Below are 18,015 nucleotides of genomic sequence, written 5' to 3' on the forward strand. Positions count from 1 at the left end.
TATAAACTGAGCGCACCGATAGCTATCGATTGCAACAACAATTGCAAAGATGCTGACTGCAATTATTACACGTTAAACAACTATAAACCAGCTAATTAAGACTAGTTACACTTTTATTAATAGTTCTTATTATGTAATATTAATATTAAGCTGAGATTAAGGTATACGATTTCCCACCTACTAAAAGACTATCGACTGCATTCCACGCCTAATTCATAGCACAGCTGAGCTAAAATGGTGTGGGCATTTTCATACACTATTACAAACGTTAACAAGTGCTGCATGCAATCTGGCAACGCGACACCAAATGGCGGCGAAAGTAAAACATCAAAGCTGGATTTAATGAGTTTAATCGTTTATTTTGAATTGACTTTGTATAACATCTTTAGTCTTTGTTCTCCACTTTCTCCGGCACCGTTTGCATTATCCACTTCAAATATGGCAGATTGCCTGCTTCTATTGGTAGGGAAATTACCTCGGGGACGCTATATGGATGATTCTCGCCCACAAATTTGCTCAGCTCGGCGATGCGAGTGGTGCGCGTCTTGATCATCATTAGGTATTCTTGGTCTTCGTTGATTTTGCCCTCCCACATGTAGATGGACTCGATTTTTCCGAGAATATTCACACATGCAGCCAATTTGCGCTCAATAAGGCCAAGCGCCAGTTTTTTGGCCGAATCCTTGTCCGGTACGGTTACAAACGCCACCGAGTTGGTCCCAGCGAGGTAGTCTGGATTACAGGCCTTGTCGCTCATTTTGTTGTTTTGCTGCGAATGAATAAATGCGCAGCCAGCACCGAATAATGATGATAGCGCGCAAGTCGCTGGGGCTGTTGCTACGGCAGTAAAAAATAACTTGCTAGTAAATTGGCAACAACAGGGCAGCGACCTTGCGTATCTCAGATATTGCATTAAATGTACTTTGCTCGGCCAGTGAAACGTCGCGAAATGCAATCAAAACAACTGTCGGCATACAACAATATATCGATAATAATACATCGATTGACCCACTTGCCGCTTATCGAGAATTTATTACTTTTTATGGGCGCCATTTTGAAAGCCCATCAGTTCAACTATTCAAATTTGTTGGCGCCAACTGCTAATCTGCATATACGAAACGAGCCGATATAGATATTATTATGTGTATATATATATATATATTTTTGCATGCAATTTGTTTAAAATATCTATTTTCAAGCTGACTTAATGTATATGGTATAGTATTTATCATAATCGCAAAAATCATTAAATTGATTTTGTAAAATGCCAAGGAAAAAAAAAAAGACAATTTATATATAATTTATAGTACTATTTTTTTCTGCTTAAATCTATGCTAAATGATGTTAGTGGTTTTTTGTATATTTTTTTTTTTTTTTTTTTGTGTTTTCTATGACATTTCGCTGTGCAGTAGTAGGAGCTATTTTACATCGAAGTGAGAGTTCATTGTCAGTTTTCAGTGTGAGGCGTGCCTTTCCCGGCCTGCCTGTCGTCTGCCCTTAGTCCGTTTCCTTTTTGTCAGATTCGAGTTTAGCTGCTGCTGCTCCTGTTGCTGCTGCATCGCTCGCTGTCGCTGCTGGCGGTGGTGGCGGCGGCGGCTGGGCAACGGGTGTACTGCTAGGCGATGGCGATGCCGCCGCTGCCCCTGACGATGCAGCCACTGCTGCTGCTGCTGGTGGCGCTGCTGCCGGTGCTGGTGCTGGCTGTGGTGCTGGTGATGGCTGCTGCTGCTGTGGCAACGCATGTGGCTGCTGCGGTGCTTGAGTTGGCTGCGGCTGTTGTTGTTGCGAGCCATAAAGAGCACCACCCACATTTACTGCTGATGATGCGGCGGCTCCTGCTGCTGCTGCCGCGGCTGCTGCAGCTGTTTCGTGTAGGTGTCCCGGCGGTGGCTGCTGCTGCTGTTGTGGTGGTGCTTGTTGCTGCTGCTGTTGTTGTTGTGGAGGCACAACTGTTGGAGCAGTGACACCAGCATGCTGCTGCTCCCGGGCGCTGGCGAAGTGCAGCGGCGTATAGGCTTGATAGGGCGGCAGGTGGGGATAATAGGGCTGCGAATGGGGTCGCGAGTGCGGCCCATGCCCATATTGCGGCTGATAGTAGTGTGTGTGCGTGTGCGAGTGTGAGTGCGAGTGTGAGTGCTGACCAGGACCAGGTCCAGCACCGGGAGGCCCACCATAGTTCGCATAGCCCATGTGCGGCAACGGTGGCGGCAAGCCAGGTATGCCACCAGGTGGTGGTTGTTGCTGTTGCTGGTGCTGCTGATGCGGTGGCATCGATGGATGCGATGGATGCGACTGGCCGGGTGATGGTGGTGGTGGTGGTGGCGGCGCCGCCGTCTGCGCTCCTCCTCCTGCAACTACGTGTGGATGTGATGGGTGCATTTGAGGCGCCGCTGACGCTGCTGCTGCTGCCGTTGCTGGTAGTTGCTGCTGTGTTGGCGGCGGAGTTGGCGTTGTTGCTGGCGGCTCGTTAGCTAGCGAGAGCGGTGGCGTTGCCGTTGGAGTTGTTGTCGTGGCCGTGCTTGGTTGCTTGCCAGACAAAGCGATCATTGGTGCCGCCGTGGATTTCAGCGGATCTTTCATTGGCTCAATTAGCTCTAATTTGTCGTGGAGCTTTGTTGAGGGCGGCGGTGGCGGCGGCACAGATAGCTTCGCCGATGGCTCAATATCCATGGGCTCCGGATCCGTTTTGCTTGCCAGCTCATGCACTGGCGCTGCTGGTGGCGGCGCTTGTGGTTGCGGCTGTACCGGCGGCGCCGGTGGCGGTGCAGCAACAACAACTGGTTGCTTGGCCGCCTCCGGTTTGGGTGCAGCACTCGCCTCGGGAGCCGCCGGCTGCTGTTGCGACGGTTGTGGCGGCGGCTGTGGCGTCTCCTCCTTGGAGCGATTGGGTGCATCCTCGATGCGTTGGCGATCGCGTTTAATGTCCTCATACATGCGATGCACCATTTTCTGAAATGTGTCCTCATCCACAGCAGGTTTGCAGTGGCGCTTGAGCTCTTCCTGGAATGCATCGCTGGACTCAAGCATACGCTGCTTTTTCGCCTCGAATTTCTCCTCCATCTGCTGCAGCTCGGCCTCTAGTTTCGTTTGGTGCATGGTTAGCGAGCTAACCTGACGCTTGAGCACCTGCATCCGCTGTGTGGTGACCACGGATCGCACATCGGGCACTACCGCCTCCGAGAAGATCTCGTTGATGAGACGATGATTTCGTAAGTAGCGTGCATACGCCATATGCTTGGCCGTATACCCCTCGTCAAGATCATCCTCATCCTCGGCCGGCTGGATGTCGATGCGACGCTCGTGTTGACTCTTGCTGCCACCGCCACGCGATGGCGTTTCATGGACATCGGTTATTTCGGGTTTGACCTTTGATTTGGCCGAAATGTAGGCCTGATAGGCGGGCGTTTGATGGTACGCCTTCAATGCCTTCTCGTACTCCAGTTTCTCCACCTCGTACTCATCAATATATTCGGTTTTCTCGTCATCGCCCAGCTGCTTCCACATGGCGCCAATCTTTTTGCCCAGCTCCCAAAGTTTTAGCTCCGGATGCTGTGCCTTGACACTGTCCCACACACGCTTTGAATACCGCATATATGGCAAAATCGGTTTCTCTGGCGGCTTCGGTGGCTTTGGCAAACGGGACTCGCTTTGCGTTTTATTGCTCGATGATTTGGTCACTTTCTGAGGGGTGAATGCTGGATTGCCATAGTTGCTGTGCGTAAATATTGGCGTTTGATCCTTATTACGATCGCCAGCAGCTCCGCCGCCTGAGGAACGCGATCGGCTGCTGCCACTGCCGCCGCCACCACCTCCACCTCCGCCAACGTTTGGTAGAGGAGTCGCCGGCCCAGTTGGCGCAATTTGCTTGTAGTTGCTGGGCAACGCCATGTTCAGTAACATAAATGTAGATTTTTATTCTTCACCCTTTTTCGTACAAACACAAATTGATTATATATATTTCAAGTAAAAACAAAAGAATGTATATACATGTATTAAATTCACGCGGACGCCATTGATAGGTTTTTCTCTATAGTGAAAATTGGCGATGACACACAACGCGTCACAACAATCGCTCGATAGATTTCTTTGAACTGATACTCAATACGTTTTGCAACACTAAATGTGGCATAAACGAGCAAAAAATAAAAAATTAATAATAGAAACCTCCAAATATTGCATTTTAACTGTAATTTATTATAATATAATTGAAAATTTGCTATTTGATAAAAATAAATAAATATATATTTTGGTGAACTTCTGTTGTGATGTTTTATCATTTATTTGCCAAGGTGGCAACTCACTCAGTCAGCTGAAATCTGAACTGAAGTTAGTTGGCAACTCTAGTTGCTCGTAGTCATATGTAAATAACTAATAATTTGGCTTGAGAGATGAATCGAGCGCGTATTTATTTGCGAGTTGCAGAAAAAGTTGTATACAGAAATCGTCACAGAAGTGTCTTTGCAATTAGGACTTATCTAAACAATGCGACTATTGCCAGCAACACCAGTCCGATATTGATAAAACCAATAAGCAGATTCTGTAGCAGCATTACAGAGCAGGAATCCTCGCTAGATAGCGTCACCTATGACCGTGTCTGTACCCAAACGTTGGATGCACTCTACGATTACATTGAAGAGCTGACTGAAAATGCCACAGATCTTGCCGGCAGTGATGTGGCCTACGGTGTAAGTAAAATGAGTCGCCTGCAATTTTACATTTGCGTTACATCATGCTAACATATGGTGTGCTTTGCTTTGCAGGATGGTGTGCTGACTGTGAATCTGGGACCAGCGAACGGTATCTATGTGATCAATCGACAGACGCCCAACAAACAGATTTGGCTTAGCTCCCCCACAAGCGGCCCAAAACGGTTCGATTATGTTTCCGGAGGCACAGATGCCGGTGAATGGATCTATAAGCACAGTGGTGAATCTTTGCATCAGCTGCTCCAACTGGAATTGGGAAAAATCTTTAAGGGGCAATCAGTTGATTTTCTGCAACTGCCCCACAGCCACAATTGACTCTGGTCAATACCAATATTTAGAATTTCGTTAGAATATAAATACTACATCGACATAAGCATTGTTGGCATGGCACAGCATGCTAGTCTGATTGTTAGCAATAAATAATTGATTTGTTAAAATAATAAATTAAAAATATTCAAATTAAAGCCACTTAGCAACTTTAGACTTTCCAGAAATTAGAGAATTGATTTCCAACTTTGCGACAGCAAATTGTATACCCTTGGGCACATATCCGACTCCATATATAGAGGCATACGTATATATTCTTGGTTAGCAAGATGCGCTAAATTGATAACTGAGGAAAAATTGGTCAAATTGATTTGTTTGTGTGTAGAAAACTATTTTGTCGTCCCCAAAAAGCTATAGCAATACCAATTCTCAACCTGAGTCATGATAATGATCCTTATAATTGTAACAACAAATTATTAACTTATATAACTATATATATCATACAGATCTATTAAATTCAGATGTGAGCTGCTGGACTCCGTTAGAAGCGTTGCAAAACATTATACAATTTGTCTTCAGAAAATATCACAATTTGAATATACTTGAATTTTTGTTTTCTTTTATGTAATGACCTAATTGTGGCTGAATCTTTATTTCCGTCTATTTACAGTCGTTGCTCTTGTTAGAAATGTAAAAAAGGAAATGCTTTAAAGTATCGACTTTAAATCAAATCTGTGGAACATGTCACTTTTGCCTGCCGACAGCTCAAGGACTTTGGAATATGATCTTTCAGTTTATTTCATACATTATAGATACATTTTTATTTTCATTGATATAGGTTGTTGTAATGCGGTGGATGTTGTTGCTGCTGCGACGGCATATAGTTCTGCTGATTATTATTATATGATTGAGGCGGTCCATTGGCCCAGGGATTCATTTGACCACCGTAGCCACCAGTGGGACCCATGGGTGGACCATAGGCATTAAAGTTGCCCATGTTGTAGGGAGGCTGCGGCTGCTGCTGTTGTTGTCGCTGTGGTTGCTTCGTCTGCTGTTGCGGAACGCCGGAATAGCCAGGCGGACCGCTCGACATTTGATCGGTACCATAGTTATAATAATTGCTACCACCATTATTGGGTCCAAATGGTGGCTGTGGTTGCTGCTGCTGTTGTTGCTGCTGCTGCTGTTGATGATGTTGTTGTTGTTGTTGCGCGCGACTTTGCATTAAGCTGGGCACATTGCGTAGTTGTTGCTTTTGCTGCTGTTGTTGTTGTTGCTGCTGCTGCTGTTGTTGTGTTTTGGCTGCGCTTGTTGCCTGCTTGCTGTTGCTGGTCAGCGTACCCATTAGATTGGCAATTATATTCTCTGTGTCCTTGAGCGAGATCTTTGGCGACGCCGGCTTAAAGGTCAGCGAATTGAGTGACGCAGATGCCGTCTGAATGGGCAGATTGCTGCCCATCATTATGGATTTCTTGCCATTTGAATCGTTGGCCTTCAGCACCAGATCATCGAAATTGTAATCATCATCGTCATCATCGTCCAACATAAAATTCGGGGAGTTGCGCATAGCGGGACGTCGTTGCAGCTTCGCTGGCGATGACTGTTCGCGTTCGTTGCTCGCTTCGTTGCGACGCATTGTCGCCACGGCCACCGCCGACGACGACGTGGGGGGGGCCAGACGAGCGTTGGAGGCACCACGGTCTGTACGCTCGTGACTGTTGCCGGGCGGACGGCCGATGGCAACGACACGCGATAGATAATCGCTGCACGATTCACCGTCGCTGCTGAGCTCAGCAATGTTAACATATTTGCGCAAACGTTCGACACGCGGCGGGTCTAGTTTCTCCAGTTTGCGCAGATGGCCGATGAGATGCACCTGCTCCTCGTTGGAGAGAAACTTAAAGTTCTGCAGCAGCGTCTGCAAATCGGAATCTGTTAGGGATTCAATGCCTTGATTGCTGGCATCGCTGATGCTGCTGGCTTTGGACGCCACACTGGTGCCCGAATCCTTGGCGGCGAGCTGATGCTCCAACTCCTTGATCAGTTTAGCGACGTCAATGTCCAGATCATTACCAGCAACAGTCGCGTCCTCATCATTTGTCGCCCTGCTCTTAAGTCCCAGGCGAATCGGGACCTCGGCAAAGTTGAGGCCGCTATTACGATCGGTCTGGCGTCGCGTGTGATTCGTCTTCACCAGCAGCGTAAAGAATTGCAGCAACCGGTTCATATCCTCCGTATTTAAGTCATCCACGCCGTTCACAATCAGTGCGCTTGCCAATTTCGAGGATACGAGCTGCCGGTCGAAGGGTAGCTGGAACTCCTTCTTTTTCGTGGTCAATTCGACGAGCTTCGACTCATTCTGTGTCAACTTGTCTGTGTGTGTGTATGTGTGTGTGTATGTGTGTGTGTATGTGTGTGTGTGTATGTGTGTGTGTGTATGTGTGTGTGTGTATGTGTGTGTGTGTGTATGTGTGTGTGTGTGTATGTGTGTGTGTGTGTATGTGTGTGTGTGTGTATGTGCGCGTGTGTGTGTGTATGTTAGAGGGAGGAAGATGGATGGAAGGAGCAACACAATAAACGACATTAATTAATTTATTATTACAATTGATTGTTGTTCTCAATCTAAAATTAAAGCAATTACATACGACAAGGATTACATACAATTCAAAACAGTGAAGAAACCGGCGCTTCCAGCAGTTGGATAGTGGTCACTTAACCAGGACGACACGCATGCGTCTATTTGTATATATTTTTTATTTTCTTTTTTTTCTCTCTTTTTATTGTTGTTTTTGTGGTATATCCATTATTTTCGGCACTTTTTGCACAAAACTAACATCTGGGGACGCTGAACCCACAGTTAAAAGTAATAAAAAATGAGGCAATTACTACAACAAAAAACCGGATAAAAAAAATACCGAACCGACAACTTGAGAACTCTTTTTTGGTGGATAAGAGAACGGAGAGTTGTAGTTGGAAACATTTTAATTATATCTATAAAATATTGTATGTATTTTAGAATACTTTAAGCGGTACTTTCAAGGGCGAGTTTCGCAAGAGTAATTGGATCATAAATAATAGTACTCCCCGGTTGGTCATAAATTAAAATTACAACTTCACATTAAAAGAAGTTACAAGAAGGTTAACAAGCGAAATATACATAATTGTATTTGTTCAAACGCTTTTGACAACATTTTCTCATTTAAAATTTGCATTTAACGATATGATAAAGTGTTCTTAACAGTCGAACGTCGACTTCCAATATTATCCAAAATTCAGCCCTTATGCCAGAGTCTTATCCTAATAAGTATATGAGTTAAAATGTAGGTCGGCATTTTAAGGAGCAGTTTTTTTTTTATGGATAGGTTGAAAAAACAACTGATGTGGGATAAGCATCGTAAAGAATCCAAAGTACACGGATTGTGAAAAGATTGGATGGTTTGTTTATAAGGTAAGATAAGCACCAGGATAGATAACACGCGAAAGCACGAAGCGGGATAATAAGTACGAGCTCTGAACCGTATTTTGAACTCAAACGCACACACACAATGAAGGAAGGAAGAAAGTATCAAACAGATCAAACAGATCGCATACACTTATGGCTAAGAATATTTGTGACATGACTAAGGATGGCAATTGGTCCCAAGTAGGACAAGGATTACGGTTACGGGATGCCATTAGTTTTCTTTATCCTTTGGATCCTGCTTCACAAATAAACTACCAAAATATGCACAGCTGTCGAAGTGCCCGATTCCAACCAACATATACAGACAAATACTTACCCCGGCATATATATATATATTTTTATCTATATCTATATATATATGCATTGGAGTTGGTCTAGGATCTGAAAAGTTGCAAAGCTTTTGAGTTTTTATTGTGTTGCACTTACGTGTTCTTGTGCTCTGGACGACGATGATCGCAATATTGCTGATTAACTTTTTCACAACGCGCACTTTTTGTGGATCATCGAGCACTTCCGCAATGAGAATGCCCTTTAGCTTCTCCTTGGTGGTCTCCAGGAACACACAATTGTCCTCATTCAATAGCAAATCATCGGCGGCATTCGGCTTGAGCTTCTCCATGGCCAGTGCCTTGCTGAGCAAATTGAGCGCCTTGGGGCCGAGGCTGCCCAACTGAGCCTCCAATGCGGATAGCATGCGCAGCACACTAACCACCGTCAGTGGACCTTCGGTCGCCTCTTCAATGGGTTCCGCATCTTTGTTGGCCGCACCCGTCACACTGGTGCTCGTTGGCGATGAGGAACGTTGACCGCCGCCGGGCTGACTGTATTCCGGATACGAGCGCGAATCGAGCACACGGAACGTTTCCATGGGCTCGTAGGTGCGCGCGGAACGCGTATAACTATCGCCACGCTCCCTGTAGTAATCCTCGTTTCTATCGCGCCCCCTCTCCCTCTCCCTCTCTCTATCCCTATCCCGTTCCCTCTCTCTGTCCCTCTCCCTCTCCCGATCGCGCTCACCGTAATCGTCGTGGCCTCGCGAATGTTGCGACCTGTCACGCCCGCGGCTATATGGCGAGCTCGAGCTACGTCGATGCGACGAGCGCGATCTGGAGCGCGTGCGCTGCCGGCGCCGGGAGGTCCCTGAGGAGCGAGACCGCGAACGCTGACTCATGCGCGACGACACCGGTCGCCGTGCACGCTTTGGCGACAACGAGCGTGACAATGAGCGGCCATACGGTGGACGGCGTGTGGGACGAGCCGAGCGTCCACTCGGTGCCTGCTGATCATCATCGCTGATGTTGATCACAGCATCTGGCCCGACGGTGGTGGATCCGTTGCCGCGATTGTTGGATCCGCGATAGTTGGGCTTGCGGCGCACAGCAGCATTCGTCGAGGATGATACGGTGGCGGCGTCGGCGGATGTAGGTGGATCGCCGCTTGTGATTTTGGGGCTGTTGATGCGTATTTTATAGCGTTCCATGAGCTCCTTGGTGTTCTCTTCGTCCTCGTCGCCCAGCTTGAATTTCTCCTTGAGCTCCTTTTTGATCTTGTTGACGGCGATGTTGAAGAGCTCCACGCGTCGACCTTTCCAATAGCTAATCCAGTCGGGCTTGTAGTCATAGCTATTTGGATCGCATTTCTTCTCCTCCTGCAGCTCCTTATAGCGTCGAGTCCAGAACAGTTTCCATTCCTCGGAATAATCGGGATGCTTCTCCGGATTCGTTTCATATGTTTCCGTTTCATCGCGCAGCTGCTTCAATTGTAGCTCCAGCAGGCAGCGAAACTTCTCCCATCGGTATCGCTCTTGTGCAATTTGCGAAGCCTGCAATGACAGCTCTTTGGGCGTTGGTAGCTGCTGTTTGATGCCCAGCCCTGCCCCCAATTTTGGCTTGCCACCGCTTGCCTGGGTGCTCTTCTCGTTGGCTGCAGGCGGTGAGCGATTAATGGCACGATATGCCGGCTGCTGTTCATCCTGCTTTTTTCGGGCCTTCTTGCCGGAAGACTGCTGATGCTGCTGTTGCCGTCCCGTTAGTGGGGCAAAATTCTCATCATCATCACTGGAAATGGCATCCAGGGCAATTGGCTCGGCATTACCTTTATTTAAGTTAAGCGTGACTTTCAGAGTTTCCGTCGGCTTGGACTCGAGAATCATTTGGCGCACCTCGTCCACGAAATCAGGTCCGGCGCATTCATCATAATGAAATTTATCGCGTACCTGTGAACAAATTTTTGCACGACTACGACGAAAATCATCGCCAGCAACGGCCAAGATTTGCATGCTGCGTCCGAAATGCGTCTCGATATGTTGGACCAACTTGTTGGTGCCATTGAACATAAGTTCGTTGGAATTGCCCGAGGAGCGACGCAGCTGCTGCAGCAGGTCGAAGGCCTTCTGAAAGTGCGTCTTCAGATAGTTGGTGCGATGCGTCAATGACGTCCAGTGTACAAATATGGAGCGGCAATCGTTGCACGTGTTGCACAGCACACAAAAATAATCGGGAAGCTTTTGGCCATCCTCGTGCAGCTCGACAACATATTCGGTGCCGATGAGGGCGCCGCCTTTGTGGCTCTCAATTAACTTCAGTATGACCGCCGTGCGCGACATTTCATCCTCGAAGCCGGGCGGAACGGGCTCGCCAGTTAAAAAGTTCATATCAGATGTGGACGAATCTGCAAAAGGGCAGCGATTGGTTTCTCGATATCTAAGAAGCAGAGATAGGCGCGTGTCACGATATGAAACACACACGATTCAACAAGGATCTACATATCACTCACGAATCTATGTATACTCAACATGGACTATGCTAACCGATTAGTTATCGACTTATCGCAAGTAATTGCGACTAGCAAAAAGCTCTCTACAAACAAAGAAAAAATGCTTGTTGCTAGATCTGCTAGATCCTGTTGATGCTGCTGATGATTATAACTGCATATTTAGCACACTTTATTTACGTTCGAGCACATAATCTAAATGGCAACAGCTGTTTAACACATAATCAAAAAATAAGCATACATGCATACATATGTACATGTTGGTATGCATGGATTTTAACATATTTGAATTTTAGAACTTTTTGCATAATATAAGCGATGTTAGTAATTGATGTTTATTGTATATATTCAATGTTTTTGCACTTTGTGCATTAGCCATGCCATGTTGCGTATCCTTGTTGAATAAAATTCGACATGCACCCATCTCTAAGGCGAAGCAATAACGCCGACTACAAAAATTACCTGGCCTTCACTTTGGAAGTGGAGTGCCCCCCTCCTCTTGGACCGTTTTCGGCGACACTTTGCAGTTGTATCTATGCTATTACTTGCACTGATTTGCACACGAGAAGAAATAGACAAATATGCACGTACACACAGGCACATGCACACACGCACACACACGAAGAAATGCACTTACAAATTCACAGTGGCCGCAAGAAAAACATTCGATTTCATCCCGCACGCTCTGGGAAGAGTGTTGTCATGTTCATTTCTTTACTTACAGTGCTTATACAGTTATACAGTTGCTCACTTGTTCCCAAAAAATGATTTGCAGGCACTAACAACTAAGCGCACGCCAAGTTTAACCATATGTATATTTGACACAGTGTTGGGTCATTACGCATCGATATTGTTGTGCCATAATTTATCGCATAGTCACATTTTCGATTATAAGTTATCGCAAGGGCGGGTCACGAAAAAATTTGAAATTATATATCGGTATATTCACTGTCAAAATGTGTAAATATACATTTATAAAAAAAATCATTTGAATAAAGTGTAGAAAATAATAATAATATTAAAACGATTTATATAATCTGACACCGAAAGTATCATAGTATATTGGTTTGTGCAATGTCCGTCATGCTGTCTGTTTATCGGTCCGTCTGTATGAACGCAACGATAATCGCAGATCGACAATATCACATATCTCCTACACTTAATTTGACTAAGGGTTCAGTCATCAAATTAGGTTGGTAGGTTGTTGGCGATGTCCTTCAAAGATCGGCATATGCCATGGCCTCCTCCGCTTTCAAATGCGAAAGGTATATTGCTGGTAACACCATTCAAAAACTGGAAAAAAAAAGTTGGACCACGCCCCCTCTCCCCGCATAAAGTCTAAAAGCCTATATCTGCCACAATTTAAGAGCTACAGTTACCAAACTTGGAAGGAAGATTACTAGGAACCTTCTCTGATATTTTTTTTAAGACACGCCCACTCCCGCCCCAAAATTCTCACAGCCGTTATTTCCCGTATATTACTAAGAACTAAAACCACCAAAATTCTCAATTGCTTTTATCTTCTGCAATTTTAGAGCTATGGCTACAAAACTTGGAAGGAAGATAACTTGAAAACCCTTCCAAACATTAATATTGGCCACTCCCGCCAGCAGATGGTATGACTTATTTATATCCGAGTATTTCGCAGTCGGTTACGCGCGACTGAAAGTCTTGTTTCTGTTAATTTTATAAGCTTGTAACTATACTTTATGTTGATTGTAGATGTTCTATGATTAAAAATATATTGCGTATGTAGTTTCCCTAATTGCGTAGGAAAGTTAAGTTTCTTGAAGTACAGTGTACGTAAAAATATCACGATGAGTGGGATGCTCACTGCTGAAATTTTTAATTCAGTTATTCATTAATCAAGAACAAAAATGCCGCCACATGTTGTGAATTGACTTTCCCTCTGACCTGGCCCGCACCTGCTTGAGGCTACGTTTCTAATTTATATAATGATAGCTCTATGACATTTTGATGAAGCTGCTGCACTTGAGCTTGAGCTTAGGCTTAACTCCGTCCCCCTACCGACAGTGAAAACGCGTTAATGCCTTCGAGCATTCAGTATTATGTGCTATATATGTATACATTTTGGCATGAAAACCACCACGGCGGACAAATAGCAAAAAGTGTGGCAGGAGATGCACGTCCCAAAACAATTTCGCACCCACCCTACCATAATGAAAAAGGGCCGGCAACGTGTGCTGTGATAGATGTGGCACGCACGCACACATACACATATACGTACATACATTCACTTCTGAATAGAAGAGAGGCATTAATCGCTACATGATGATGATAATGGCAATATAAGCGACTACACAATGAGCTGACCATATGTGCACATAGACAATCAAATGTGAAACTGGTAGAACTGGTGCAACATCAGCAGCAGTAGCAGGAGCAGCAACAGTTCAAGGAGCAGGGCAGAGCAGCAGCAGCAGCAGAAGCACCAGGACCAGACGGGTGACCAGCCAGAGTCAGTTCACATTTAATGAACACAACGGTGACATGAGTTATGGGCCATTTTTCTTCTTTTTTTTTTTTTTGGTTTGACAACGAAAAATTGCGAATCAGCACAGCTGTTGGAGCTGCGGTGTGGTGAGTGCGTAATGCGACAGGGAGGGGTGGGGAAACAGCAGCAGCAGCAGCAGCAACATCTATAACGGCGGCATCCTGACATCGGCATGAATGCAAATGCTATTTTGCATTAACATTGCGAATGAACATGGGGCATCCCAAAAACCCAGCCAACCAGTCAGCGAGTCCATTCGCGCCACGGCAGATGAAGATGAGCACATTCCGATTACGGTGCAAATGCAGACACAGAGGGAAGACGACAGTGACACCCCTTCAGATACGGATTCGAAATCGGAATCGGAATCAGCTTTAGATGTGCACGATATGGGCGCATAATGTGTTTTAGACAAAGTGGCAGACGCAGACATACAATGTACACTTGTACATATATACATATATATACATATGTATTGTATCTTGTTCATACACTACAGACTCAGAGTCTACTTTACTTGCTGTGCCCCACGAGCCTCATGGAGTTGTATCCACGTAATAAAGTCGCTGGCTATCAGGTGAACATTAATCGAACATTTTCTAACAAATATTATCTGAAGAGAAATCAAAAAAAAAAAGGGGGCAAAAATGGTGGCAAGGGTTCCTAATATGATAAGATCGACAATCGATCTAGCGGTACGCAGTCCTTTGAATATTCGAAATGTACTTTAATTTCGTGAAAAATCATCAATTTATAGACTGGATAATATTAGTTGTGTATACTTATAACGTCGATTTTTTTTCTACAAATTTGAGGCTTAAAGAAAATGCAGTCTTCGGTGTGATGACAGTTGAATTTTTATTTCTTTGTATTTAATTTTTGTGATGCATTCTAAAAGAAGAAATGTCTTGGCAAGTTGTGCGCAATTCATTAAGCGAAATCTGCCCGAATGCGAATAATGCAAATTGCTCTATTTCGGGCTAACTGCAAACGGCAAACGACGACAAATTTATTTGCGGCCCATGTGGCAAGTAAGAAGGAGCCATCGCCATTGCCGTTTCCATCAATGAAATGAAATGAATGCCGTATTTTTTGTATATACGCTGAACCCTGAATGGGCAAAAAGAGTGTAATGGTTTTGTGCAAAAGTATGTAACAGAAGCAGAAGCAGCCATCTGCGACCCCATAAAGCAAATATAATCTTGATCGGATCGATAACTGATACCGATTCGCGAATATCGATACATATCGATTTCCGATAACAATCAAAGCCACAATTTTATAGCTGATATATAAAATATGTTGACATATTATTGATTAACTGCACAAACTTTTCAGTTTTTAATTATAGTCTTATCGATCTTCTAAGCCTGCGTACATTTGAGTTTGCAAATCTTGTTGAAGGGAAATTTGTCAATAAAACTATATTATCATATTTAACAGCTGGGTGCGGGTATCTCGTAGTTGAGCTCAAGCTTATACAACATTCTGACTTGCTTTTTCTTGCAGATTTAAGCATTTGCACCGAAAGTTCAAAAATTCCATTAATTATTCTGTTGAGTTCTGTTGTCGTTTCGATCTTACTCGGTTTGAGTGCTAATTTTGAAGAATTTCAAATTTCTTAATGGGTTCGCTGTATCCTCTCAGTTGCCCCTTTGGTGATAGTTTGCCTGTTATCTTGGGCAAATAGAGTGAGAGAGACGGAGTGAGAGAGGCGGAGTGAGAGAGAGGGAGCAAGAGAGAGAGAGAGAGAGCTGCTTGACTTTGGTCTTCTTTGTTTCCCTAACCCCTTTCATTTTTGTTGTTGTAATTTTTTCATTGTTGCTCATTGCTCATTCCCATGCATCCCTATGCGCCCCAGCCCACCCCTTGCATGGACCGGATATGCTCATTGTGCGTCATTTCAACTTATCACCCAGGGGAATATGCCACTAGCCGGAAGCTCTCCATTTGCCCAGATGCAGCTGGTGTCAGTCCCACTCCCAGTCCCATTCAGAGTCCCAGTCCCAGTCCCACTCCCAGTCCCAATTCCAATTCCAACTTTGCCGCATGCTTCAAAAATGCGTAAATCAAACTAAAACAAATGACAACCGGCTTGCCATGAATTAGTATTAGTGTAAAACGGCTTTTAATAAGTCGGACAGTTGGCCCGCATCTCTCTATGACCACAACATATGAGTGTTGGGGTTGTGGGTTTGGGGGGGTTGTGTCGCAGTTGGGGCATCCGCAACGACAAAGTCAATTGCGGTAGCCGCAAAATGGAATTTTGTTTTAAAAAGTTCTGCACTACAAAATGGCTCACAATGGGCGCATAAATTTCAAAGTACTTTTTTTATATTTTGGTCTTTTTTCTTCCCATAATCTTCGTATAGAGGGAGGGGGTCCTCCGGAGAGAGAGAGAGAGAGAGAGGAGCGCATAAGTTTGGCAACAATGCAACATATGCTAGAATATATGAACGTTCTGAAACTACTAATTTGAATTAAATGCGGTATTTGTATTTGCATATATCATTTGACGGTGGGCTTTTAAATTGTTACAGCCGTGCCTGACAAACATAACTCAAAAGTATTTGCAACTATCCAACCGAAAACAAGTACATAAATTAAAAGTAAGCCAGACAAAGGTCATGTCGTTTTTCAAGCAGGAACGCTCGCTAATCTGATGGCTATGAAGATGAGCTGCTCACATGTATGCTATGGCTACTCCGACTCGCCTAATGACGCTGATCCAGATCTACATATATATATATATAGATATATATTAACATAGATATATACTTTGTGGGTTGTGTGGTTAAATATTGTTTTTTAGCGCATAAAACTTGATAACAAATTATGTGAGCCATATGTAAACCTTTTTACAAGTATTTATGAGTGTGTCAGACTTTTGTGCCTTGCATGCTTAGATAACTGATCTATGTGTGTTGTTGTTTCTTTGGCTTTGCCAATTCAGACATGCAACATGTTGCAATGAAGCTATAAGCCAGGCCCCAAATTTTAAACTTTGCAGACGACTTATATAAGAAATGTACATACAAATATAGCTGTTGTATGGTGGTGCAAAGAAGTTGCTGCAGGGTGGGGAAGGGCGGGGGTCGCGCGTGTGAGGGCAGCATGCCAAATGGAAAAAAGTTTTTGCCTTAATTTTTGCCGTTTTCATTTTTTTGTTGTTTTTTTTTTTTATTCAGCCGTTTTTATTAACGTTGCCTTGTTTTTGGCAGGGGTGACCTGTTGGTAGAGCAGGGGGGTGGTGGAGTAGGGTGTATAGGGGCTGTTTGTTTACTGGCAGCAGCGCAGCAAGTAATATTTTTGCCGCATAAAAGTCAAAATATGCAAATAAAGCAGGCTCTTCTTGTTGTCGCTGCCTTTGCTGCTGCTGCTGCAGGGAGATGGGGTGGGGTGGGGGGGGGGGGTGTAGAGGGGCAGCTAATACAGCAGCAGTCAGAGGGACAGACAGACAGACACACAAACGATGAGCTGTGGCTAGAACAATGTGCATACAAGGAAGGCAGCGCGAGGATGGTGCTGGGTGCAGGGGGGGGAGAGCAACGCTGGGCGAAAGAGAGAGTGAGAACAGCGTGGCTTAAATAATAAATGTAGTACACGCTTTGAAAGAATTTACTATGCTTTGGCAAATGGAAGTTATAAAAACCAAACACACACAATCAGACACACACACATTCACATACAAGCACATGTGCATGGCATATAAATAAACAATGCCCTTATATAACCCCAGGGCAGGACGGAGAGGGCAGTGGAGAGAGGTAGCGGCATTTCCATATTGTTGCTATAATCAGCGGCTGCTTTGATTCATCTGCATGCACGCGCGATGCCGGGACATTGAAGCGGAGCCATCACCATCGCCATCACCACTACCACCGGAGTCTAAGCCATTGCCATAGCCCATAGCCAATGCTAAATCCATAGCCATTGCTAAATCCTTAGGCCCGGTGTGCCACCACCCCAACAATATCATCATCAAAGTCAACCCAACTGGGCGAAGCGAGCAACCAACCAACCACCAAACACAGACACACACAGACTCCGTGACTCCGTTGGCCCAACTTTAACTCCGACTTTTTGCCGTGTTCATGCAATTTAGATCTGGCGCCGGGCTCTCAATTCGAAAAGCACGAATCGGCTTGAGCACGAGCAAGGCAATACAAGTGGACGACAATCTCAGTGTGTAGTCCATCATTTATTAGCATCATTTTAAATGAATATCTTGAGTTTATTTTTTTAGTTATTTTACATACATTAACTTTAATAAATATTGTATTTGCCTATTG

At 44.8% G+C, this 18,015-nt stretch overlaps 4 protein-coding genes across 6 annotated transcripts; 1 reads left to right on the plus strand and 3 right to left on the minus strand.

Moving 5' to 3' along the window:
- Positions 1 to 334: 334 nt before the first annotated feature.
- LOC6565382 (protein CutA homolog) lies at positions 335 to 947 on the minus strand. The gene has a single exon (XM_001991000.2). The coding sequence runs from the start codon at positions 911 to 913 to the stop codon at positions 386 to 388; it is 528 nt and encodes a 175-aa protein (XP_001991036.2). The 5' UTR covers positions 914 to 947; the 3' UTR covers positions 335 to 385.
- Positions 948 to 1,320: 373 nt separating this feature from the next.
- Positions 1,321 to 4,026, minus strand: LOC6565383 (basic proline-rich protein). The gene has a single exon (XM_001991001.2). The coding sequence runs from the start codon at positions 3,898 to 3,900 to the stop codon at positions 1,498 to 1,500; it is 2,403 nt and encodes an 800-aa protein (XP_001991037.2). The 5' UTR covers positions 3,901 to 4,026; the 3' UTR covers positions 1,321 to 1,497.
- Positions 4,027 to 4,373: 347 nt separating this feature from the next.
- LOC6565384 (frataxin homolog, mitochondrial) lies at positions 4,374 to 5,170 on the plus strand. The gene is made up of 2 exons (XM_001991002.2): positions 4,374 to 4,685; positions 4,761 to 5,170. Exons 1-2 carry the CDS (start codon positions 4,389 to 4,391, stop codon positions 5,019 to 5,021), a joined length of 558 nt encoding a protein of 185 aa, XP_001991038.1. The 5' UTR covers positions 4,374 to 4,388; the 3' UTR covers positions 5,022 to 5,170.
- Positions 5,171 to 5,753: 583 nt separating this feature from the next.
- Positions 5,754 to 11,991, minus strand: LOC6564855 (uncharacterized protein CG7065). Of its 3 annotated transcripts, none has more exons than XM_032737911.1 (3): positions 11,846 to 11,991; positions 8,863 to 11,106; positions 5,754 to 7,346 (listed from the first exon to the last, which is right to left on the minus strand). In XM_032737911.1, exons 2-3 carry the CDS (start codon positions 11,087 to 11,089, stop codon positions 5,800 to 5,802), a joined length of 3,774 nt encoding a protein of 1,257 aa, XP_032593802.1. In that variant the 5' UTR covers positions 11,090 to 11,106; positions 11,846 to 11,991; the 3' UTR covers positions 5,754 to 5,799. The 3 variants fall into 3 exon arrangements, with proteins under 3 accessions (XP_032593802.1, XP_001991039.1, XP_032593803.1); XM_001991003.2 differs by having other exon boundaries at positions 11,671 to 11,991; XM_032737912.1 differs by having other exon boundaries at positions 11,931 to 11,977.
- Between the last annotated feature and the right edge of the window lie 6,024 nt (positions 11,992 to 18,015).

This window comes from Drosophila grimshawi, unplaced genomic scaffold (assembly GCF_018153295.1).
Source record: "Drosophila grimshawi isolate 15287-2541.00 unplaced genomic scaffold, ASM1815329v1 contig_1006, whole genome shotgun sequence".
Taxonomy (NCBI): Eukaryota; Metazoa; Arthropoda; class Insecta; order Diptera; family Drosophilidae; genus Drosophila; species Drosophila grimshawi.